This window comes from Capsicum annuum, chromosome 2, assembly GCF_002878395.1.
Source record: "Capsicum annuum cultivar UCD-10X-F1 chromosome 2, UCD10Xv1.1, whole genome shotgun sequence".
Classification (NCBI taxonomy): Eukaryota; Viridiplantae; Streptophyta; class Magnoliopsida; order Solanales; family Solanaceae; genus Capsicum; species Capsicum annuum.
In genome coordinates, this window is record NC_061112.1 from 91891991 (window position 1) to 91917341 (window position 25351).

The window sequence follows — 25351 nt, forward strand, 5'->3', positions numbered from 1 at the left end:
TCTTCTTCTTTTTTCTATTTTTTTCTATCTTTATTTTTTTTCCTTTTTTTTTTTTGTTTTTTCTCTCTTCTATTTCTAACTTCTATTTTTCTTTCTTCTTTTCTTTTCTTTTTGATTTTTTCTATTTTTTTTGTACTTATTTTCTTTAGCATTTTTTAATTCTATTTTATGTTTTTTGTATTTTCAAAAAATATAACTACTCGAGCACAAGTCATGAATGATAACGTAAATACCACAATTGTTTGTCGTATTTGTAGTCACACCGTCATTTATATTTTTGTATTCATTGATACAACTGTATTTATATTTGTGTCTTAAAATTCGTGCTTGTATTTGTATTTTATAGTTTACATTTATATTTATATTTTATAGTTCACACTTGTATTATAGAGAAAAAAATAAAGAAAAAAGAAGAAAAAATAAAAAGAAACAAAAGAAATAGAACAAAAAAGAAAAAATGGAAAAAAGAAAACAAAAAATAAAAAAAGTGAAAAAAGAAAGAGAAAAAAAAAGGAAAAGAGAAAACGAAGAAAAAAAATGAAAAGGAAAACAAAGGAGGGTAATAGAAAATAAATAAATAAATAAGAAAAATACATGAAAAATATTATGAATTGTAATTAGGGGTAATTAATAGGCAAGGGGACTATAAATTGTAATTAATTGAAACTTAGGCTAAATAGGGTAATTGAGAGTCTATGTTTGTTAAGTTGTGTAGTTATCCCATTAAAAAAATATAAAAAGTATCAAAATTTTAAAAGTTTTAAGTAAGTAATCAAGTTTTTTTTTTTTTAAAGATTTAACTTTAAAAATAAGAAAAGATTTTAAATATATATATAAAAAATAATCGTACCACAAATATGGTTTAAATCAATGCGTCTTTCTTAGCCTCTAGCAGTAAAAAAAAGAGGTACTGCATGATAAACATAAAGTAACGATACATTAACCATCTGAAACTTCTGGTGATAAAATGCACTTTATTAAAGATATTTATAATAAATAAAATCATTTAATTTTAAATAATAAAAAATTATAAAACGAGACATACACATGCAGTTTCACAAGTTATACAAGACAGATTCTAATAAAAAATTTCCAAGTATTTGGAGCTTAGTAAAGGGTAGTTGGGTCATTCAATGAATGGAGTCAACTTGAGAGTACTCATTAAACAATCAGTGGCCTTTCTTTCTGCTGCTGAAAAAGTAGTAAAAAGTAGAATAGCTTTTCTTGTTTCTCCAGTTTTGTGCTCCCCCGTACTGCCGTACATTCAGCTCTCCTCCACTTTAACTTGCCTTCTTCATCTTTTGTGAGATCTCGAAAACTCAATGAACCTCTCCCTTTAAATATCAAACATCTCTAATCAGGTCAATAAAAATGCTTCCTTCTCTTTCAATTTAAATAGTTTGCTAGCCTATCTGATTCACTTCATATCAAATTTGATTACCTGTTAGCACTGTTTGTGCTGCTCTTATTTTTCTGCATCTCATTGTCATTTTTAGCTATTTGCATTCTTCTTCAGGAGTTTTAATGTTTAAGTATTTTACTTTTGAAAGTAAGTGTATTATGTTTGTGGAATTTTTGAACGAAATGGGCCTGAATAGAGCAGAGTGGATACAAAGGAATGAAAGAAATTTAAGATTCATAGCTTTTATAATCTACAACAATTAAGAAAAAGGCAGCCAGTGAACTAAAACTCTTGCTATGCGTGGGTCTCAGAAAGGCCGGACCACAAGGACCTATTGTACGCATCCTTACCGTGCATTTCTGCACGAGGCTGTTTCCACAGCTTGAACCCCGTCACCTTCAGGTCACATGCCAACAACTTTACCAGTTACTCCGAGACTCTCCTTCAAAAATCAACAGTTAAACATAAATGTCATAATTGACTTTAAGGTCTTTGAAAAAAAACTGCTTTAGCTTGAAACTTTACCTTGATCTCTGACAATTCTTGGAGATCATTACTTGAAACTGTTGAGTATAAATGTTTCCCGTCTGCGAAACTTGAGAAATTATATTTCTATTTGTCCCACCCTCTTGCTTTAAGATGATGTAATTGATGGAAATTTTAGTGCTTTCTTAGGTTAGGGAGGGGAGCAGTTTCTAAAATGTCAGTTCATACTTCATTGTATCAGGGTCCATCACATTTAGAATGTTACCTTTAGTTAATATCAGAAAATAGCCACTCTTAGTTGACCAATTACAGTTTAGCCCTTAATGTATTACTCCCTCCACTTCAATTTGTTTGTTAAAAAGATAAAGAAGACTTTTGAATCTTGTGGTCTTAAACTAAGATATGTAGAATGTACCAAAATATCTTTTAATCTTGTGGTCTTGAACATGCCATGTGGAAAGTTGAAATTAAAGAGTCTCCAAAAAAGGAACTAAAATGTAGATTAAGACAAATAAACTGAGACGGAGTGAGTGTTTATTAAAACCAAGTAACTAATGAACCAAAACAGAATAAGTACAGTTCCACAATGAATTATTACGTCGGCCTTATGCGAAATAGTTGTGTAGATTGATTGATTGATGCTATGTTTACTGAATTTGTCCCTTTATAAATTAGTTATCTCTTGACAGGAATCTATGGGCACAAGCACATTACCTGATGCATTATTTGGATCTATTCAATATCACCCTGTCATTTCTTCACGCCGATACCATGACCCTATTCAATTTTTTGCTGTTAAGTCGCATTTCACGTCATATAGAAGGCGTTCCGGTGTGAAAAGGTTTGGTATTATTAGAAAGTACACAGTTTTAAACTTTTTGGATGCAAGTGAGGTTAAAACTGACAGTCTGATTATTTCAGAGTTCTGTTCGCGGATGCCGGCGTCTGCAAAACAAGACATGTTGCTTTCTCGTGCATGGTTTACATTTCTATGCCTTCTACCAGTATCTTTTTATTTGTTATTAACTGTGTTAGGCTGCTAAGTGACTACTACGATTGAAACTTTCTTTGTTTCTTCAGGATGACTCAACTGAAGCTCTCACAGATTTCCTTGATGATGGGGATAGTAATTCATTAGGGAGGAGCAAATTAGTAGAGATTGATGATAATGAACTGTTGGCAACTAGGAAATCTCTCTCTGATGTTCAAGCCAGAAATGAAACCATTGAAAGGGAAAGAGATCAATTGCTTGAAAAATTAGCTCGGTCTGAAGCTAAACAGAAGGATTATTTGTCCACTGTAATGCATGATAAGGATTTGGCCATATCGGAACTGGAGGCAGCCAAAGCCCTATTTAACCGCAAGCTAGAACAGTCTTTGGAGGAGAAATTTAAATTGGAATCTAAGCTGGTCCTGGCAAAACAAGATGCTGTTGAACTTGCAGTTCAAGTTGAGAAGCTTGCTGAGATTGCTTTTCAGCAGGCAACCTCTCACATACTTGAAGATGCACAATTACGAGTTTCAGCTGCTGAAGCTTCTGCAGCAGAGGCAGCTTTTCAAATCGAAGAACAGATAAGGACTGCCTCTGAAGGGGCCATAACCTGTGTTATACAACAATCTAAAGATGCCATAGAAAAGGCTTTAGCTGTAGCTGAATCAGCTGGCGACCATACAACAAATGCCATGGCTGCATTTGTAGATAATATGGACCGGGTTGATGAGATCGTAGCAGTCCAGTCTCAGAATATAAAGTTAAGCAACACTGTGAATGACTTGGAGTCTCAGTTACTGGTTTACAAAAACGAGATTGAAAAATTGAAATTAGAGCTCAAACAAGCACGCAAAGAAGCAAAAGCATACGAACTCCGTGCAAATGATGTTGAGAAGTTATTGCTTGAGTTTCAGGAATCAAGCAGAAAAGCAGCTGTTCAACAGGAAGAGGAAATAAAATCATCACTAGAGAAAGTGAGAAAAGATGCTACGGAGAAAAAGAGGGCAGCTTCCAAGGCATTTAAGCTTGAGATAGAGAGGATGAAGGCTGCCATTGAAGCAGCAAAAGAAACAGCGCGTTCACAAGATGAGGCATATATGCGAAGATGTGAAGCACTACAGAGATCCTTAAGAGCAGCTGAGGCTGCTTCAAAAACATGGAGGCAAAGAGCAGAAATGGCCGAGGATTTGTTACTAAGGAAAACTTCTCCTGAAGAAGGGGATGAGGAAGCTGTTTATTGTGTTAATGGTGGAAGAATAGATTTTCTTATGGATGATAATTCACAGAAATGGAGACTTTTAACTGACGGTCCTCGCAGGCCAACACCTGAGTGGATGGCACGGAGGATACGCTCTATTCGTCCCAGGTTTCCACCTAGGAAAACTCATGTATCTGAGGACATGACATCAGGATTTAAAACTTTGGACCTACCAAAACCCGATGAAGTATGGTCTATTGCCCAAGAAAAGCTAAAGGAAGGAGATGCTCTAGTTGAGCATGTGATGGAGAAAGAAGTTATTGAAAAGAAGAGGAAGGCTTTGGAACGTGCTCTTCAACGGAAGACAGTTAAATGGCAGAGAACTCCAGAAGAAACAAAATTAGGTGCAGTTATTCATGTCAGATGATCTTAGGTCATTTCACTTAAGAAGTAGTTTTTTCAAGCGAAGTGCTTAATTGTGTATAATTTGACTTGTTGCAGAATCAGGGACAGGTACTGGACGAGAGATTGTGGTCAGTATATACCGGCTTTCACTTGATTTGTTATTTTGTGTAAGATAAAAAGTAATTTTGTTAATAATAGCAGTAACAAGGGTTGACTTCAGAAGTACAAAAATAAGCTGGTCTTTATACAAATATTATACAATAGCAGACCCAAATAAGTCCAGAAACTCAGTTGTGCTGAATACATATCCCCTATGCCAAGACTCTGTAAACACTTGTATCTTACATAAGAAATCAACTCCTTCTTTCCCTTGAAACATTGTCTATTTATCTCTCGCCATACTGTCCAAATGATGCATAAAGTGGTCAATTTCCATATCTTCTTCAACCTTTTCTCCAAATTCTGTGCCTGCCATATATTAAGTAGATCTTGAAGTTTTGTGGCATCACCCAATGTACACCAATATGTTTGAAAATAAGGTGCAGATCTTCCATGTTTGGCTACAACGCCACATCAAGTGGCTCATGGATTCAGCTGATCCTTCTCACAAAAAACACCTTTTACATAAACTAAAGCATCTCTTCTGAAAATTATCCTGAGTCAAGCATGTATCATGAGCAGAAATCCACCTAAAATATGCTATTTTGGATAGGGCTTTGTTTTTCCAAAGCATTTTCAGGGCCTAAGACATCCTGCTTCGTGTTGATTTGTTTTTGGCTTGCATCAACATAAAATTGAGTTGATAGCTGAATTTTTTTTTTCTGTGACTTGAATGATTATAGTATAATTGTCCCTCTCTCTAACTCTATTTGATAGATTTAAGAAAAATATAACTGCTCATTGATATAACTTCATATGTTTAAATGCCACTGCTAAGCAAACTGAAGTAATTAATTTCCTTCTTTGAGAACTAGCTGACACAATTGGTTTGATCTACATAGATTTTTCATTTAAATATTGTTTCTACCCGGCAAGAGCTGTCGTATAACAGTCCACAAGAAAAGTCCTTGCTTCTAAAGTTTCCAATTTTAACTATTGTTAGAAAGATGATGCCAATGTGGATGTCATATGTCATACTGACAAGTTTATAGAATTCTGACATGTTACGAAGTTTTCTTAGTGGGAGTTTAGATTTCATCATAACCTGGACTGAGCAGAAGAAATAGTCGAATCACGGACCACAAAAATTTATGCCTAGACGGCCTGACCTCCTAAGACCCTGCTATCTGAGAGGCTTGAGCACTGGTTTTCTTCATTTAGCAGGGAATTTCTACTTCAACGATTAATACTATTTCACTGTTTTTTTTTTTTTTTTTTTTAAAATTGGGGGGAGGGGAAGGGGAATGGGGGAGGGGATTACAATGTGGGGAATCAAACCCTCACCAACAAGGTGGGAGTTCAGGTAACTAACCAACTAAGCTACTAAAATTCCCCCATTATTTCACAGTTTTATTTTCTACAGAAATGTAAAATGTAATCTAGATGATTACATAGGTATAAAGCAACCCTTTATCGAAGTATACACTCCTTTTTTTGCCTCCTAATGTTCTATTCCTGCAATCGATGCTTGACTTTACCTGTACTCTCAGATGCTACCTACTACTGCTTAGTGCACAAGAATACATAGTTTAGGTGAAAAATCAAAATTCCGAGCAAACTAGTAGTTTTACCATTTTCTCAGTCCTATCTTGGATGTCCACCTATTCTTTTTTACTTTGTCCCAAACTAATGTCTATTAACTAAAAGAAACCCTTTGAGAATATTTTACTGTCTCCAAAAGTTATATGATACCACGTTTATTCTTTGCAAACACACTTCTATTCTTTGCAAAAAGATCTTTTCTCTATTCTATTCTTGATGAGCACACCCAGTGTATTCCCACAAAGTGGAGTATGGGGAGGGTAAAGTGTACGCAGTTTATACCACTACCATATATGAAGTAGAGTCGCTCTTTCCGATAGACCCCCTGCTCAGGACAAATAACAGTATAACAAACAAAAAACATAAAAATAAACAACAAAATGGGATTACACACTGCTAGATAATAAAAGAAATAAGCCACCGACAGAGTAATACTATAAACTATTCTTGATTAACAAGGAAACAATATTATGCGCCACATGTTTCCCGAATAAAAAAACTACTTTTTTATGGCTTTCTTCAATGAAGAAAGTCAGACTAAGATGTTCAATTTGGAAAGAGGAAGTTATATACGTTGTGTCTTAACTGTTAATTATCATTACGATTATTTTTTTTTTGTTATTACTTTTGTCATCATTATTATTATTACTGTCATTGTCATTGTCATCATCATTATCATGACCACCAACACTAGCACCACCACCATTTTCAGCATCATCTAATGGCTAGAAATTCACTTCAAGGGTTTCAAAACTTGTATGCAGCTCTTGTAGCAGCCAATGTTTATCTGAAATTCTCATCCTCTTCCAGGGGCTTCACTTAGGACATCTGTTTCTTCATTGGCCTTACATCACTATCATTACTGTTACCTCTATTTCTTTTTTACATTCTGGTCGCTTTTTTTAATTTCGATCCTTAGTAGCTATAAGCTCTCTTTGATTTTGAAGTTCCAAGGTTTCAATTGGGAAAGCTGGAGAAGACAGTGGTATCTTGAGCTTGCTAATAAAGCTGCTGATTTGTCCCGCTGCGGTATCACAGCGGTTTGGTTTCCACCACCAACCGAATCAGTTGCTCCTCAAGGTTTTTACCTCTTTGATCAATTTGTCTTTATAAGCCAAACGGGAACTGCTAATAACAGCATATGGTGCTCAATTTATATCATTTTCTAGATGATTGTTCTTAGTTCATCTTGTTATTTGTTTCGAAAGAGTTGTTAATTATTGAACAATCTCCATATAAATTGATTGTTATAAACGGGGCGAAGAAGTGCTTCTTAACCTCCTGAATTAACTGCCTCATATAAAAAGATCTAGTTTAATAGAATTCTGGCGGCTCTTGTTCTTTTGTAAATAACACTGGATTATTGCAGGTTACATGCCTTCTGATCTTTACAACTTGAATTCTGCTTATGGTTCGTTGGAAGAGCTTAAAGGCTGCATAGAAGAGATGCATAACCAAGATCTTCTGGTCTGTATCTAATTAGTGATTGACTTGTTATTCCTAGCATTTTTAGTTTAATATTTTATATTCAGGCAGTTACCATGATCCTTTAAATTACATGGTTCTTCTCATGTATTCTTTTTGTACGAGATGAAAGTCGGTGCAGCTTGAGAATACATGTTAATTGCTTGCTGTTATGTTTTAGCTGTCGTTAACTAGTACATATGTCTGCTGCTAGTGCATCAAAATGGAATTTGCTATATTTCTGTTGCTAGAGCATGTTATGTAATTTATTACACAAAATTGGTAATTTCTGAATTATGTAGAGGTTATTAAGCTGCTGATAGGTGCAGAGCAATGTGGTTTATCATATAGCTGTTCTGCTTGTGTTTCCAGGCCTTGGGAGATGTTGTTTTGAACCATCGATGTGCTCACAAACAGGTAATCACTTTCTAAACAGCTATTCTTGTTTCTTAGTATATCGGAGATTATGTTAGCTTTGTTTTGTTTGGAAATGAAACGTTCATGAAGGAAACCTTTCAGCTCTAAAAGCAACTATGAGTTGTTTGGAGGTCATGCTTCAAACACCTTTCCGTTTTGCTTGCTGACTGTGATTTAAATATCATTTGACATGCAATTGCTTAGTTGGTCCAAGTTCTTCAGTGTATATAGTTTGCTTTATCTATTATGAAGGTCTTTGTTCCATTATTGCCTGTTAGAGTTTGTGACCCGAATTTTGTTGATCCGGTCCCGAAAAGATCGCGGTGCGACCCATGTTTGAGATTTTTTGGGGGATCTGTGGTGGTAGCGTAGGGATCGGGCCGATGTATGGACCTGTATGTTTTTGGCTTAGGATTTATTTGTACACATGTATTATATAAGTGCGATCTAGTGGGTTGTTTTTGGCGGTTTTAAATATATGTCATTGAGACTTTCGTCTCCTCCTAGTATTCCTCTCCATTATAGTGAATTTCCTCCTCCTCTGCCCGTGGTTTTTCCCGTCAAGGGTTTCCACGTAAAATCTGTGCGTTCTTGTTTTCTTTTGTTTGTGGTCTTGCTTATTCCTGTCCGTTCAATAACATTACCTTTATCTTCTATGCAAATGTATGAAAGAACATATTTCTAAATTAATATTGCCATCTCTACCCAATTTTTGTGGATGTGTTATGTGTAATTCCTCTGCTCCTTGAGATTGTACATTTTGTATAAAACAATTATAGAAACTGCTTTGGAGTAAGTCAGAGATGAACTAACAGGTGTAATCACCCTTTTGACTCAATCTAATGCTGCAAGTCTTGATGGACCCTCTTATCTGATTGGCTGATTGTAGAGTCCAAATGGTGTTTGGAACATTTTTGGAGGCAAGCTTGCATGGGGACCTGAAGCAATTGTGTGTGATGACCCAAATTTTCAAGGCCGTGGAAATCCTTCAAGTGGTATAGATTCTCTCCTTGAAGCATATGGGATCTATTTGTAAATATCATGTGCTTTATTTCTAGATGACAAAAGGTTTATATATAAGAACATTTAGATATTAAAGAGCTCCTATAACTTAGTTTGTGCAATTGTAATTTAAAATTTATGGAGATATATACTGTCATTAGTGCTCTTTTAAACTGTTTTCATCTTTGCGCCGCAAGCTTCCTACTTTCAGCCTTCGATATTTCTTTAGTTATCTGTGCAATTGAATACCACTATTTTGCTCACATATCTTTGTTCAATCTTTGATTAAAGCAACTACCAATGCTAATTTCTGCTAATGTGCTCCTGTTTAGCTAAACATTATAAATACTTCTTGTTCTTTTTAATTGTCTAAATCTTTGCTCATGTACACTTCTTATTTGTCTCTTGAACCATGTGCTTTTATTATGTTAAGGACTGGGCAAAATATTCTTTTATTGTTTCATTTGGATTCTGTTCAATGTACTATCTTTTCTTAGAACACCAATGTGTATAGCTTCTGCTCATATTTGTATAAGTTTTTGCAAGACAGTAGAGTATGCTTATGACAGTATAGCAGGGTGAAGGGAAGGAATTGTCTAGAGTTTAGTCCAGTTTTGGTGTTTAACTTTTTTGAGTTTCCTGGATACTCTCTAAAATTGTTGTTTTCAGTTTTCACCTGCATATCAGATCTGATGACATAGACTTGTGAGAAGAGACTCTTAAGTGCTTCCTCTTATAGGAGTTTTCTGCTTACCCCTTCTTTATCTGTGTTGAAGTGTAGGTGATATATTTCATGCTGCACCAAATATTGATCATTCCCAGGAATTTGTACGACAAGATATAAAAGAGTGGCTAAATTGGCTCCGAAATGATGTTGGTTTTGATGGATGGCGCCTTGACTTTGTGAGGTGAAGCTGTAATGCTTGTTGGTTTTAATACTATTGAACTTAGTACTTGTGTCTTCCATTTCAAAATACAAGTTCAGGTGTTTGTAAACTCATTGATATAAAACTAAGTGTGTATCAAGAGATTCAAGCCAACACAAGAAGCAACAATAAGAACAACAAAGTGCTAGCGAATCGAAAGAGGCCACACACGGCTTCACTAGGCTTCAACACTTGTTTTGACTAGAAAAATGAGTTTACAACAAGAACAACAAATGACAATTTTGCTAGTGAATCGAAAGAGCCCCACACGGCTTCACTAGACTTTTAGATTCAACAACACAATGTTATCAAGATTACAAAAGGTATAGAAACTTGACATACAATATTCAATAATCTAAGAACCCTAACAATGAGAAAGGACCCTAAGACTAATGAATATCAACACCAAATTCTTACTTGGACTAAGAGGAACTCAAGAACCCCAAGACCCTAGTTTCTAGCCAAGATCCAACACTAGTATCACTCATAGCTTGGAGTTTTTGTAACTCCCGAGCTTGGCTACGTGTGAATGGTCGTGAACTTGTTGGACAGCTTGGTACACCCGTATCATCCTCTCCATCTTGAGAAATTTGACCTCAAATTCGATATTTGGTCATCCTCAACCGCATCCACTAAAGAAAGATCACACACGTTGAAAGTGTTGTGCACTTGGTATTCCGGGGAAAGGTCAATCTTGTAGGCATTATCATTGATTCTTTCAAGTACTTGGAATGGACCATCACCGCTTGGCATCAATTTGGTCTTCCTTTGAGATGGAAACCGATCCTTCCTAAGGTGCACCCACACCCAATCTCCCGGTTCAAGAATGAGTTTCTTTCTTCCTTTGTTTTGCCCGCTTTGCAATCTCTTGATTTTTCTTCTCAAGTCAAAGCCGCACCTTCTCATGCAACTTTTTCATAAAATCTGCCCGCTTTCTTCCATCTATGCTAATCATAAGATCACTTGGCAAAGGAGTTAAATCCAAAGGGGTAAGGGGGTTGAGGCCGTATACACACTCAAAGGGAGTCATTCCCGTACTTTAGTGTATGACACGATTATAGGCAAACTCAATTAATGGTAGGTGTTCCTCCCAAGAAGTCAATTTTCCCTTAATCATGGAACGTAGCATACCACCCAAAGTCCTATTTACAACTTCTGTTTGGCCATCGGTTTGTGGGTGGCAAGAAGTGGAGAGCAACAACTTGGTACCAAGCCTATCCCACATGGACTTCCAAAAGTGACTTAGGAACTTAGAGTCCCTATCACTCACAATGGTCCTCGGAACACCATGCAACTTGATAACATTATCAACAAACAAAGAGGCCACACTAGGTGCATCATCACATTTAGAGGATGGAATAAAGTGTGCCATCTTAGAAAACCGATCAACCATAACAAAGATACTATTCCGACCTCTTCTAGTCCTTGGCAACCCTAACACAAAATCCATAGATATATCAAGCCAAGGATGTATAGGGGTGGGTGGCGGGGTGTACAACCCATGAGGTTGGAGCCGAGATTTGGCTCCTTTGCAATCTACACATTGGCCGCAAATCCTAGACACATCCTTGTGCATTTTTGGCCAGTAGAATTGCTCCTCCAATATTCCAAGGGTCTTTTCGACCCCAAAGTGACCCATTAGACCACCATTGTGTGCTTTTCTCACAAACAACTCTCTCCAAGAGCTAGAGGGTACACACAATCGCCTACCTTTAAACAAGTAACCGTCAAACTTGGCATAGGGATTTGAACCCCTAGTCGAATCCCACTTGTCCCTACCCCATTCTTCGCATTCCCTATAGATAGGAGCAAAGTGAGGGTCCTCGGAATACAATTCCTTTAAGATCTCAAAACCCATCAATTTTGAGGACAAAGTATACGCAAGAACGTGTTTTCGAGACAAAGCATCGTCAACCACATTATCCTTACCCTTTTTGTAATGAATAACATAAGGGAAAGTTTGAAGAAACTCAATCCAATTGGCATGCCGTTTGTTAAGCTTATCTTGTACCCGAAGATGCTTCAAGGACTCATGGTCCGTTTGGATCACGAATTCTTTAGGCCATAAATAATGTTGCCAAGTGGCCAAGGCTCTAATCAAGGCATACAACTCTAAATCGTACGTAGAGTAGTTTAGAGTTGCTTCTTTGAGCTTTTCGCTAAAGTAGGCAATAGGCTTCAATTCTTGCATTAAAACCGCGCCTATACCAACTTTGCTAGCATCACATTCAACCTCAAAAGTCTTGTCAAAATTCGGCAATTGTAACAAAGGGGCCGAGATGAGCATAGCTTTCAAGTCCTTGAAGGCCTTAGCTTGTTCATCTCCCCACTTGAAAGGCCGATCTTTTTTAATCACTTCGGTCAAGGGGGCGGCAATGGTGCTAAATCCTTTGACAAAGCGTCTATAAAAATTAGTCAACCCGTGGAAGCTTCTCACTTCACCTATGGTTTTGGGAGTTGGCCAATTTTTGATAGCGTCAATCTTAGATTCATCTACTTCGACCCCTCTTGAGCTCACCACAAAACCGAGAAATACAACTTCTTGGACACCAAAAGAACACTTTTCTAAATTAGCATATAACTTCTCCTTTCGGAGGACATCAAACACATATTGTAAATGTTTTACATGCTCATCTAAGGACCTACTATACACCAACACATCATCAAAATAGACAACAATAAACTTTCCGATAAAAGGCTTCATCACATGATTCATTAGCCTCATGAAAGTACTTGAGCGTTTGTTAGGCCGAATGGCATAACCATCCATTCATAGAGAGCGAATTTGGTCTTGAAGGCGGTTTTTCATTCATCACCCGATTGCATACAGATTTGGTGATAGCCACTCCTTAAATCAATTTTAGAAAACAAACACGAACCACTCAATTCATCAAGCATATCATCTGGCCTAGGAATAGGGTGACGATATTTTACCGTTATTTTGTTGATGGCTTGGCAATCAACGCACATACGCCAAGTCCCGTCTTTTTTGGGAACTAGTAGCATCGGGACCGCACAAGGGCTCATACTCTCCTTGATATACCGTTTGTTGAGGAGTTCCTCAACTAGGCGTTGCAATTTCTTGGTATCCATCGGGTTGCTCCTATAAGCCGGTTTGTTAGGCAATTGTGATTTTGGCACAAAATCTATTTGGTGCTCAATTCTCCGAAGCGGGGGCATCCCTTGTGGAAGTTCTTTGAGAAAAACATCTTCATAATCCTGCAACACACAAGAAATCAAAGGAGAAATAGAAGAATTAGTGGGGTTAGTGTTAAAACAATGTGCCAAAAAGAAGCATGTGTGTCTCTTCATCATGATCCACGAAGAGCTCCTTCTTTCTAACCAACATCACCATGTTTTCTTTTCCCTTTGATGTTGAGGCAGCCCCGGATATCCCCACTACCCCACCTACGGGTTCCCCCTCTTTTTCTTCATTTTTGGATTTCTTCCCCTTTTCTTTCAATTCTCTCATCCTTTGATGCAACTCGTTCACTTGTGAAGGCAAAAGTGGATGAAGTGTGACCTTTCGGCCATCCTTCTCAAGTGTATATCGATTAGACCTCTCATCATGTTTGGTAGACCTATCATATTGCCAAGGTCTACCTAACAACAAGTGACACGCTTGAATTGGTATTACGTCACAAAGCACTTCGTCGTGGTAGTTTCCTACCTTAAACCGTATCACACATTGCCTCATGACTTTCATTCACCATATTCATTCAACCATTGCAACTTGTAAGGGCTAGTATGAAGTGTAGTTGGCAATTTCAAGAAGTTCACCATAGCAACACTAACAACATTTGCACAACTACCACTATCTATTACCAAAGTGCACACACTTCCCTTCACAAGGCATTTAGTATGGAATAGATTCTCCCGTTGGCTAGGATCATCTATCACCTTACTAATCATGGCACGCCTCACTACAAAGTTTGGAATCACTCACTTCCCTTCTTGTGGATAAGCATCCTCACAATCATCATCATCATTAGGTGGCTCCTTTTCGGGTCCCTCTCCATCTTGAGGCTTGGCCTCATTCTCTTCTTTTTCAAGACCCACTTCCTCACCAAGGTAATACAATATCCCTTCCCTTAGGATCACATTGCATTGGTTTGGACATTTATTGGCTTTATGTCCCCAACTTTGGCACTTGAAACATTGGAACCCTTTAGGATTAGGATACTTGTGAGCTTCTTGTCGGGGAGGAAATTTGTGGACTGTTTTAGGGTCGGGTAGCCTTATAGTGGCGGGTTGGTCCTTGATTTTGGGCCAATCCGAAGATGGTTGAACCATATCTTTGCTCCTCGGCCAACCCGAGGTTGATGGTCCGTTTGCCTTGAACGACGACCTCTCTTTAAGCTCCCTTTCAATCTCAAGAGCCGCTTGGAAAATTCCTTCAACGGTATCAAACTTGTGAAGCGTCAAATGAGTGGAGATCTCTTTGTTCAACCCACACTTGAACCGAATGATGTCATGGCCAATTTGTTCTCCACGATGATCAAGCTTCAACATGAGTTGTTGAAACTCATCATATATTCCATCACACTTCGATTCCCTTGTCGCAAATTGTACAACCTAGCAAGCAACTCATGACGATAACTTTCGGCCAGATACCGTTGCCTCATTAGATACCTCAACCGAAACCATGGTGGTGGTTGTCCATCAATCAGCTCATTACCAAACCGTTTGACATATTCCCACCATGTGTTAGCATAGCCTTCAAAGTGAGCTATGACATAACAGCTCTTCTTCTCCTCCGATATATCATTCACTTGAAACACTTTATCACACGCCGACTCCCAAGCATGATACACCTCGGGGTCACTTTCACCCTTAAAGATAGGTAGGCTCAATTTGATGGTATTGATGCCTACCTATGTCTCTCTCTTGGTGTCGGTTTCCCCTTTCTCCATACCCTCGGTATCTTCTTGGATCCACACGTCCCCCTCTCATCTCTTCTTCCCTCATATAAGCATCGTCAAAGGCTCCATACCCTTCATAATACTCTCTACCATATTCCTCAAAGTGGACGGGACGGTTTTGGACGTTTGGAACTTGATTTGGAGGGATTGGATTTTGTGGAGGTGGTGGTCTTTGGTTTAGTGGAGCTTGGAAGGGAGGGTTCGGATTTTGTGGAGGCATTTGACGTCCGAGTCCCTCTTGCGGAACTTAAAGAGTTTGGGAATGGGTTGGTCTATTGGAGTGTCGGTTTAGGGGGTTATGAGTGGTTTGGCTTGCGGCATTTAGTGGAGCTAGTGAAGGATTTGGCAATTGTGGCCATGTTTCGGGAGTAACGGTGGCGGAGGAATTTCTATCATGTCTATTTGACGAAATATGTTGAGGAGTAGAAGGACGAGAGTTCCTTTGACTCTCCACTTGTTCTAACCTCCTACTAATAATCGTCACTTCTCCCCTTATGGCTCCTACTTCCGTATTGAACCTTTCAAGAGCTCGGGTCATAGCCTCAAGAGTGACCCTCATATTCTCCATTTCATTAGAATCCACGGTTTGAGACGTGGTTCCCTCCATTGTCAAGGTATCACCTACACAAGCAACAAACAAGTTAGTTTAAAACCTCTCCTCACTCACACACTCTCCGATCACTCACACTCGAGCTCTACAAGTGTTGTAGATTGGCTAGTAACCCATGAATCCTTAAGGTTTGAGTATGCTCTTGTCCGGAGTAGATTCTTGTTTGAAACTCAAGGAATTCTTGTCGGACTAGAGTTAAGGAGTTACAAAGTATTCAAACGACAAAAGCACACAAACAAACGATGACACGAATACAAGGCTTCAAAGGACTAATTGACAACCTAGTAGGAATGTCCTAGCTTGCTAATTAGTTCTCGAGTCAATTAGAAGAAACTAAAAATCAATAATTAGAAACTAGAATATCCAAATTGAGCTTAATTAATGACGTGAACAGTGATTAAGGTGATGTGGCCGCATGAAATTGGTCACGGGTCCATACATTTTGTTCAACAACTTGAAGCCTTAATCTTCACAATTTTGTAATGGATGACTTTGCTTTTGGAGGGAAAGTAAAGTCTTGTAACTTTCAACTTTTTTCAACTCAAAAAGATGACGCTTGACTTTACTAGTTCCACAAGACAAGGCTCCTTGTTTTAAGGAAAAGTGGTTGTTAAGTCAAGGAAGTGATGTTGGCAAGTCTTTTCACAAACAAATTTACAACTTTGTCTTACAACCCCTTTGGATCTATTTTAGTCTTTATAGTGGTCAAGATATGAGATGATGAGAAGATCAAGATGAACACCACAACAATACTTCAAGAACACAACCACAATTCACCAACAATAACCCACTTTAAAGTCAAGCAACAACACACAAACTCAACCTACTTCAAGTTCATCATACTACCACTTCAAGTCCACAATAGCAATGTCAATATGTTAAGCTCAACTTAGCTTTAGACACCTTTTGTGTTGATGAGAAAGAAATCAACACAAGAAACAAACTAGACAAACAAAAGAACATCTAGATATAAACACACAAACACCAATCTCGGCCAAGACAACACAACATAATTTTCTCGGCCAAGAACAAGATGGACAGATTTCTCTTTTTTTTTTTCTGAAATTTTCAGATTTCAGCAACCTTTTTTTTTTCTTTTTTTTTTTTTGGTATTTTTCAACTACCAAACCCAAGATTGATTTTGTTGGAACAAAATCAACCACAAGCTTTGATACCAAATGATATAAAACTAAGTGTGTATCTAGAGATTCAAGCCAACACAAGAAGCAACAATAAGAACAACAAAGTGCTAGTGAATCGAAAGAGGCCACACAGGGCTTCAACATTTGTTTTGACTAGAAAAATGAGTTTACAACAAGAACAATAAATGACAATTTTGCTAGTGAATCGAAAGAGCCCCACACGGCTTCACTAGACTTTTAGATTCAACAACACAATGTTATCAAGATTACAAAAGGTATAGAAACTTGACATACAATATTCAATAATCTAAGAACCCTAACAATGAGAAAGGACCCTAAGACTAATGAATATCAACACCAAATTCTTATTTGGACCAAGAGGAACTCAAGAACCCCAAGACCCTAGTTTCTAGCCAAGATCCAACACTAGTATCACTCTACTAGTGAGCTTTTGATTTTGGCCTCTCCAAAATGAGAAAGAGAAGTCACCAATATTACAAGTCTTTTGTTTCTTGAATAATAGGAATGAGCTAACTCCAAAAATTACTCTAACACTATCTATTTATATTAGTCCACAAAGGGAGATAACAAATGACCATTCTACCCTTGCCAAGGGGTGGCCTTGGAGTGTAAGTTTATTACACTTCAAGGCTCCTCTTCACACTTAAAAACATTTAATCCTTTGGAAGGCTCAAGTACCAACTCACACATGGCCATTTGCATGAACATAGCTTGGAGTTTTTGTAACTCCCGAGCTTGGCTACGTGTGAATGATCGTGAACTTGTTGGACAGCTTGGTACACCCGTATCACACATTGATCTTGCATTATATTGGTTAGAGAATTTGGGAATTAGAAGAGGAAAAACAGAAGTATTTTGTTGCAATATGTGGTTCTACTGCATCGCCTGCTTGTTTTGTATTCATGCTAGCCTTTCTTTCTGAAATTTAGTTAGGGCATCTGTTAAAATTTTCTCTATCTCTGTCTTCCTGCCTTTCTTTCTGTCTCCCCTTAAATAGATGGTGGAAACTAAATGAAGATAGGTGGAAACTAAATGAAGATAAGGTGGAAACTTGTAGTCATATATTCTATTCCACATAAAGAACTCTTGAAAATTGTGTTCATATAGTATACATCAGACCTCTTGTAGAGCTATTTTTCATCTTCATTTTGATCTCCATTTTAATTCATCATCCTTTATTTATCGCCGAAGAACTAATATTGTGTCCCAGAAGCAAAATGTAAGAGCCACTTTGAATGGGATGTTAGGGAGGGAAACTGACACGGCACTGTTATTAATGAATTCCTGGAGTATTTAACTTCAGTTTCAGTAGATACTCTGTGATATTTATAAACTGGCTGATCTATCCAATCCTGGATTCTTTCTGCTCGGTAAGGTGACTTTGGTCATATGTAGTAATACAGGCTCGTTGTTGTCCACAGGGGCTTCTCAGGGGCTTATGTGAAAGAATATATAGAAGCATCAAATCCGGCATTTTCTATTGGCGAGTATTGGGATAGCCTCGCTTATGAAGGTGGAAACTTGTGTTACAACCAAGGTGAGATTCATTTAGATTAGCCATAGAGTTGACTATTTGGTCAGCATGGATCCAAAGAAAAATACTTTGACCAGTGTGGTGCATAGCTTAGGTTATGACAACTGACCGTTTCATTTTCTGCAAATTCTTTTAAGCTGGCATTCACAAATAGCTAAAGGTGGTTATACTCCAGCTATGTGTGCTAGCCACTGTTCATTTCTCTACCTGTTTAGACGTGTCAATGTCCTTAAACATTGAGGTTACACAACTTCGAATTTTCATATAGTGCATGTGATGAGGAGGGACGCAGATGCCCCAGTTCGTAGGTGTGAGAGACAAGCATTGGATGACTTCAGGAGGAGTAGAGGTAGGCCGAAGAAATACTGGAGGGAGGTGATTAGACATGACATGGAGCAGTTGTAGCTTACCGAGGACATGACCCTAGATAAGAAGGTGTGGAGGTCGCGGATAAGGGTGAAGGCTAGTGTAAGTGTGTGGTAGCAAGCAGTCAGGAGAGATCTTGTGTAGCCGGGTTGGTAATCCTAGGACTGCGTACACAGGTGTCTTTGGTTTGTGAGTGTATGTTACTACTAGGTGGGTGTCCTATTCCCTATTTCTTAGTTCATATTTTCTTAGTTCGTGTGCCCTTATTTCTCTTATTTCGTATTTCTCTGACTTCTATTTTATTATTTCTTACTCCTTATTTCTTTTTTCTATTTATTATTCCTTACCTTGAGCCACGGGTCTATCGGAAACAACCTCTCTACTTCTTCGGAGGTAGCCGTATGGACTGCGTACATCTTACCCTCCCCAGACCCCACTTTGTGGGAATACACTGGGTTTGTTGTTGTTGTTGTTGTTGCTTCCATTATGTGGAGCATCCTCCAGTCCCTTATGATAGTAGAATTGTGTTGTTCTGATGCATCCAGATGCCCATCGCCAACGCATAGTTAACTGGATCAATGCTACTGGTGGGAGCTCTTCAGCATTTGATGTCACAACAAAGGTACTTCTATTAGAGCATTTTTTATTTGTAGTTTTGCACATCATACACCAAGGTCAAGAATTATCCCGCTGACCTGGGAAATTATAGTTCCAAGTAATCTACTCGTTAGTAAAGCAACCTTTAATAGTTAATTCGTGCTGAGGTATCTATAGGTAATATTTTCATCCTCATTATTAGATTTATATTGCTTGTTCATGTTAGTGTAGAAAGATTTTAATGCTAGCTTTTCAGGTTGTTGGTGAATGATATTTTTCTGGCAGGGTATATTGCATTCTGCTTTACACAACCAATATTGGAGGTTAATTGATCCTCAAGGCAAACCAACTGGTGTGATGGGATGGTGGCCCTCACGTGCTGTCACTTTTTTGGAGAATCATGATACTGGATCCACACAGGTCCTCTCTTTCTTGTTCTAACAAGCACACACATAAACACGCAGATGTACATGTCTACTTGTGCTCTCATTTAGTGAGACAGATGCTCCAACTTAAATGCACTGCCACGGAGGTTGAATTTGTTGACATTCACCTATATAAACCCGTGTTGAGAGTTTTTGGCTCAAAACTTCCTTTAAAATTGGCCAAAAGATTAAGTAGATCTCTCTAATATGCTCTCCATTTTCAAAAAGCTTGGCAAGTTTGGTCCCAAATTAGATCATCACTTTGGATAAAAAGACAATCATGCAAGCAGCACATGTCTGGAACCTCACTGCTGCCCCTGCCCTCAGGCACGATTCTTATGCTCATCACTCAATGTCACTCTTCTTCTTCTGCTAGGGATTCTTCTCTTTCCATTTCGGCTCTGAAAATAGTGTTGAGAGCATAATTAAGTAAATAAAAACGTGCTTTCTCTAACAACCTAATCTTTTAGATGAGATGACCATAAGCTTCAATATAACTTATTTTAGAAATCTTTTATGGAATCACTTACTATTTCTGAATTTCAAAAAAGAGATCAAAATAACTAGGGATATTATGTGATCTATTAGTATTATAAATTTTAGTAGTATCAGGTCAGGACAGTGTTCAGGGAAGCGTGATGCAAAAAACAACAACAAGGCTCTGCATCACACATTATGTGATGCGTGATGCGATGCGACCACATCATTTAAATAAAGCGCAATTTAATAAAAAAAATACCTATAGAGCATTCAAATAGTAAGTTATAACTGAAAAGACCACAACAACTATATAATCAACAATAAAGACGATATATTTAAGCAAAAGTTCTAATGAAACACCAACAAATCAGTTCAACAACGCAAAACAAACCCAAAAAAATGAAGAAAAATCAAATCTAAATTAATAGTGGTTCAATCTAAAGCTCTTCTAGTTCATTAAGATTGTCCAATTCTTCTATTCCTTGAGTATCAACATAATGCTCATCATCTTCAACTTCCTCATCTCCTGTTGAAGTAGCAACTTCTTTTCCCTTATCGTATGAGCTTGAAGTACTACCCCTTAAACCATAACGACGCTCATCAACTCCACTTAGTCGCAGCTTCAATGGAGAAAGAGTTGTTGCAGCGCAGCTTCCGTGGAGAAGTGGAGAAGAGAGAACGCAGGTAAAAAAAAACCCTAAAATTTTTAATCGGTTTTTTCTTAAACTTCTAACCCTTTTTTTTTTTAAATAAAAATTGCCCATAAAAAAAATTTCACTTCCAACCCTTTTTTTAATTTAAAAATTGCCCAAAAATAAAAAAAATCCATAATGCGATGCATCGGATCGCATGGCCCATCGTATCGCATCATGCAACAGGGCTTGATGCACCTGCAATTCTCAGATTGCACCGCATCAAAGATGTGACTCGTTGGGAGCCCGCATCGCATGCGCTGATGCGGTCGCATCGCATGCGCTGATGCGGTCGCATCTCTGAACACTGGGTCAGGCAGAGGTCCTGAAATCGAATCTCACCACCACTTATTATCAAAAGAATTTGTCGTGCTTAGCCCACGAAAAGAAAAAAAAGAATCATGCAAGTCTGTATGTGAGGGAGCGTTCTAAGAATATACTCCATCCATTTCATATTACTTGACCCGTGTTAACCTGATACGCCCCTTAAGAAAGCTTTATTTAGATGTGTGTTTTACTAAATTAACCTTATTAATAATACGATGGAACTGTAAATTTGACTATACTACTTTGAGTAGTTATTTAATACTAATGGTAGAAAGGGAAACATATAACAAATTCTCTTAATTTCATAATTGGACACGTAAACTGAAACAACTAATTTTATTATGGGGGCCAAGTAATATGAAAAGGAGGGAGTAATACGTAAATAAAAGTTCGTTTCTAAGAACTTAAGCTTTTAGACGAGATGGTCACATACTTCAACACATATAAATAGAATCGGCTTCTGCGGCTTCTGCGGCTTCTCCCGCCATTCTTCCTCACTTCCAGTGCGATTCAACAACAAATCGATTTTCTGTAGCTGGTATGTTGGAGTAACTGGTAAAGTTACTACCATGTGACCAGGAGGTCACGGGTTCAAGCCTTGGAAACAGTCTCTGGCAGAAATGCAAGGTAAGGCTGCGTACGATACACCCTTGTGGTGGGGCCCTTCCTCGGACACCGCACATAGTGATAGCTTTAGTGCACCGGACTGCCCCTTTTTTTTTTTAGGTATGCTGATGATGAAGCCAAAGGTTCAGGATAACCGTAAGTGGGATCTCCAAACTCCATCGGAGAACAACTTAAGACCTCATGCCAGAGACATGGAAGTCCCAAGCCAGCCTTCTCATACAAATAGGGTTAATTATATAGCTCATCTTTTGTCTTGTCAAAAAACAAAAAAAATTAGAATCTCGTCCCTCAGAATTTGAGCACTTCTGTTCTGGAGAAGACCAATTTCTTGCCATGAGATTTCGGTCCTAAGCTCTCGATATGCAGTTTTATACTTGCATAGGAAATCAAATAAATAGAATAATTCAGCATGAGACTCAGGCTTTACTTAGAGATTTGAAATTCTAAACTTTAAGCTCACCAAGTGATGATTTTTAGTCTATGATGTCAAATACCAAAACAAAATTTGGTACAAGGACTTTTGAGCATGAACAGGAGATATTACCCTGGCTAAAAGGCATTTATTACGGAAAGTCTAGCCAGCATTTTATGGCGAACTAATTACCGTCTTATATCTTGGCGTAAACCATTTGAAACTTGTTACAATATCTTTGAGTTATTTGTGATTTAAGCCCCCGCCACACACACACACACACCAAAAAAAAAAAAAAACATGCGGAGCTAAGGGTAACAATAAATTTTATGTTTATACATAAATATTAAATCCCCTTGATATAAGAAAAACATCTAGTACAGCAGCAAGGTGTTTAACAAAAATTACTTTAGGTTACAAGATCCTCCAGGCGTGACATTTTTGCGTTTCTTAATACCCTTGTTAGAGAATTCCTAGCTCCATCACTGCTCACATATGCTCCCATGTTTTACTTGCTCATTTTCGAATCATGGTCCTAAATTTGATCTGTGTTCCTTCTATCCAACTTACATGTTTTACCTTAAAAGCAGAATAATTTCACACAAGTTTCTTTGTTTATGATCAGTGGCAGATATAGATTTGAGGTACTTCGTTTATCTGAAACCAGTACTTTCGACACAGAGTATACATTTATGTGTAAAAATTACTGAAATTACAATAAATAGTACTTAAATATGAGGCCATAACTTTAAAAATATAACGTGTTCAAGACTAAAAACCTTAAAGATTGAAACCATAAACTAAAATCTTAGATCCGCCTTTGCTTATGATTGGGGCCCAATGAGACTGTTAAACTTGAATTTTTCACATACACTTCCAGCAGCAGAAGTCAATTATCAGAGTTGAGTTTGCAAAGTTTGTAATGATCTTTTATCAGCTGTCTTTTGTATATTAGGTATTTGAAGTGTCTTTAGCAAAATTAATAGTTATATCTGAGCTTCAATTTTTCTCTAAATGACTTGAGTTTTAGTTGCAATGCACTATTTAGAGATGAACTTAAATGGAGCAACAATGAGGATTTATATAGCCGACTTCTACTTGCTTGGCATTGGGGAGTGGTTTTTGTTTGTATGCTATGTTGCTCGGACTCTTTAAAAATGTCAACGGATGTGTGTCCGATTCTCCAAAAGTAGTGTATTTTTGGAGAATCTGACACAGGTGCGGCATCTAAACTGAAAGATTCCGCGCAACTTAGTTTGTATGCACTTATTTTATAGTACTTTGTGAGCTGAAAGTGATCTGCTGCAACTTGGATGATCTAATTCTGGTTCTAACATGTTAATACCAAATATCTTATCATGTAATAACAACCAATTTTCCTTTCTTTCAGGGCCATTGGCCATTTCCTCGGGATAAGCTTACGCAAGGATATGCATACATTTTAACCCATCCTGGAACGGTAATCCCTTTTTTCTTTTTCTTTTATTTTTGTGGTAGATCCTAGAAGTAGGAGAAGAGAAAATTTGGTTGTCTGAAGTAAACAGAGTAGCTAAAGCTCTCGTTTTTCCTTTTACCAAATAACCTTCAGTTATCTTTGACCATTGTCATTCAGTAGCAGCTTTTAAACTAGAAAAGCCCTAGTCAGATCCAAACTGAGTACATGGGTATACTAGCTGAACTGTGGACTGCAGATTTTATGGCAAAATGAGAAGCATCATGTATTTAAATATACTTTGGCCTACAGTAATCTGTAGTTTATATCCACACACCCGCACCCACACACTTGTCTGTATATACACGCACTCACAAAGAACTCTTTTAAGTTATTTTGTCTTGCTATAACCTAGTCTTACCAGCTGTTACCACTCTGCCAGTTTTTCTAAATGTATTTTGTTAAGAGTTGTGACCCGAATTATGTTGAGCCGGCCCTGAAAGTTTCGCGGTGCGATCCATATTTGTGATTTTCAATGAGGTCTGTGGTGATCGGCCTCTATCTCGGAGCCCACCACTGATCTCGATGGGGGTGCTTCGCCCCCGCTGTATGGACCTTTATGTTTTTGGGCCTAGGACTTATTTGTATGCACGTATTATATAAGAGCATTTAGTGGGTTATTTTGTGTATCTGGAAAATACTCATTCTCCACATTGTACTCCTCTCCTTTCATTATAGTGAAACATCCTCTGCCTTGGCCCGTGGTTTTTCCTGCAAGGGTTTTCACGTAAATCTGTGTGTTCTTGTTTATTATTTTGCTTGTGGTTTGCTTTATTTCTGCCAATTCATAACATATTTAAGTTTATATGTATGTATCTATGGATCACACTTACAAGATTAAATCATATCATATATAATTCCAACATGGTTGGTTATACGAACCCTTAATCTTGAGTTAAAGCTCAAGAGAGGTCATAATTCTTATTCATTTTTTTGCAGCCTGTAATATTTTACGATCACTTCTATGATTTTGGAATTCGTGATGTCATAAACGAGTTAATTGAGGCGCGGAGGCGAGCTGGAATCCATTGCCGTAGCCCCTTAAAGATATATCATGCAAACGGTGATGGTTACGTTGCACAGATTGGAGATACCCTTGTGATGAAACTTGGTCATTTGGACTGGAATCCTTCCAAGGAAGTTCATTTGGATGGAGCCTGGCAGAAATTTGTTGATAAAGGACCAGAATATCAAATATGGCTGAGGCAATAATTCTACGGAATTAAGAGACTTGCATGTTCTTATTGGAATTCTGTCCATTTTTATGCTTTTATGTTGTAATTATAGTACCTCATACCTCATATCAGAGACTTTGAATTCCTGCATGCATCAGGCGATGAGAATAAAAAGAGCTGATGCTGGGGTTGTTTATGATGTAATTGATTGAATTAGGTATTTAGCGGGAACTTTAGTACATTGAATTGCCCTTTTTTCTTAAAACAAACAACGGTCCTCTTAATGAAAAAGTGAACAAAAATACTCTTATGCAGCAACCTCCTAGAAGAAATACCTAAGAAATACTTGATCATAATTTATGGGTTTGATTGACTATCTCTCCATCCATAACTTTGTCATGTCCATTTCTTGGTATTGAATTTGCATACCTTCAGTACTGATCTAAAGTCTAAACCCATGATCAATATATGCTCGAAATTTCCATCATTAACTCCCAAAACTTCTCCAGTTACTCCCTTAGACTATTTCATTAGTAT

The 25351-nt window shown here is 37.7% G+C and overlaps 1 protein-coding gene across 3 annotated transcripts; it reads left to right on the top strand.

Moving 5' to 3' along the window:
• Positions 1-1111: 1111 nt before the first annotated feature.
• On the top strand, positions 1112-25132 carry LOC107857885. 3 transcript variants are annotated; one of them, XM_016702663.2, is made up of 15 exons: positions 1112-1361; positions 2578-2729; positions 2810-2867; positions 2969-4481; positions 4579-4610; positions 7131-7263; positions 7553-7650; positions 8020-8064; positions 8954-9059; positions 9848-9974; positions 18109-18224; positions 19133-19209; positions 19470-19604; positions 23538-23606; positions 24579-25132. In XM_016702663.2, exons 2-15 carry the CDS (start codon positions 2584-2586, stop codon positions 24849-24851), a joined length of 2928 nt encoding a protein of 975 aa, XP_016558149.2. In that variant the 5' UTR covers positions 1112-1361; positions 2578-2583; the 3' UTR covers positions 24852-25132. The 3 variants fall into 3 exon arrangements, with proteins under 3 accessions (XP_016558149.2, XP_047262370.1, XP_047262369.1); XM_047406413.1 differs by having other exon boundaries at positions 1153-1361; positions 2564-2729; XM_047406414.1 differs by lacking the exons at positions 23538-23606; positions 24579-25132 and having other exon boundaries at positions 1151-1361; positions 19441-19580.
• Positions 25133-25351: the final 219 nt, after the last annotated feature.

Excerpts from the sequence above, each read along its gene's own strand:
- LOC107857885 (XM_016702663.2), top strand. The coding sequence starts at position 2,584 with ATGGGCACAAGCACATTACCTGATGCATTATTTGGATCTATTCAATAT. Across the intron at positions 2,730-2,809 it reads AGGCGTTCCGGTGTGAAAAG|AGTTCTGTTCGCGGATGCCG; the intron begins GTTTGGTATTAT and ends TGATTATTTCAG. Across the intron at positions 19,210-19,469 it reads CATTTGATGTCACAACAAAG|GGTATATTGCATTCTGCTTT; the intron begins GTACTTCTATTA and ends TTTTTCTGGCAG.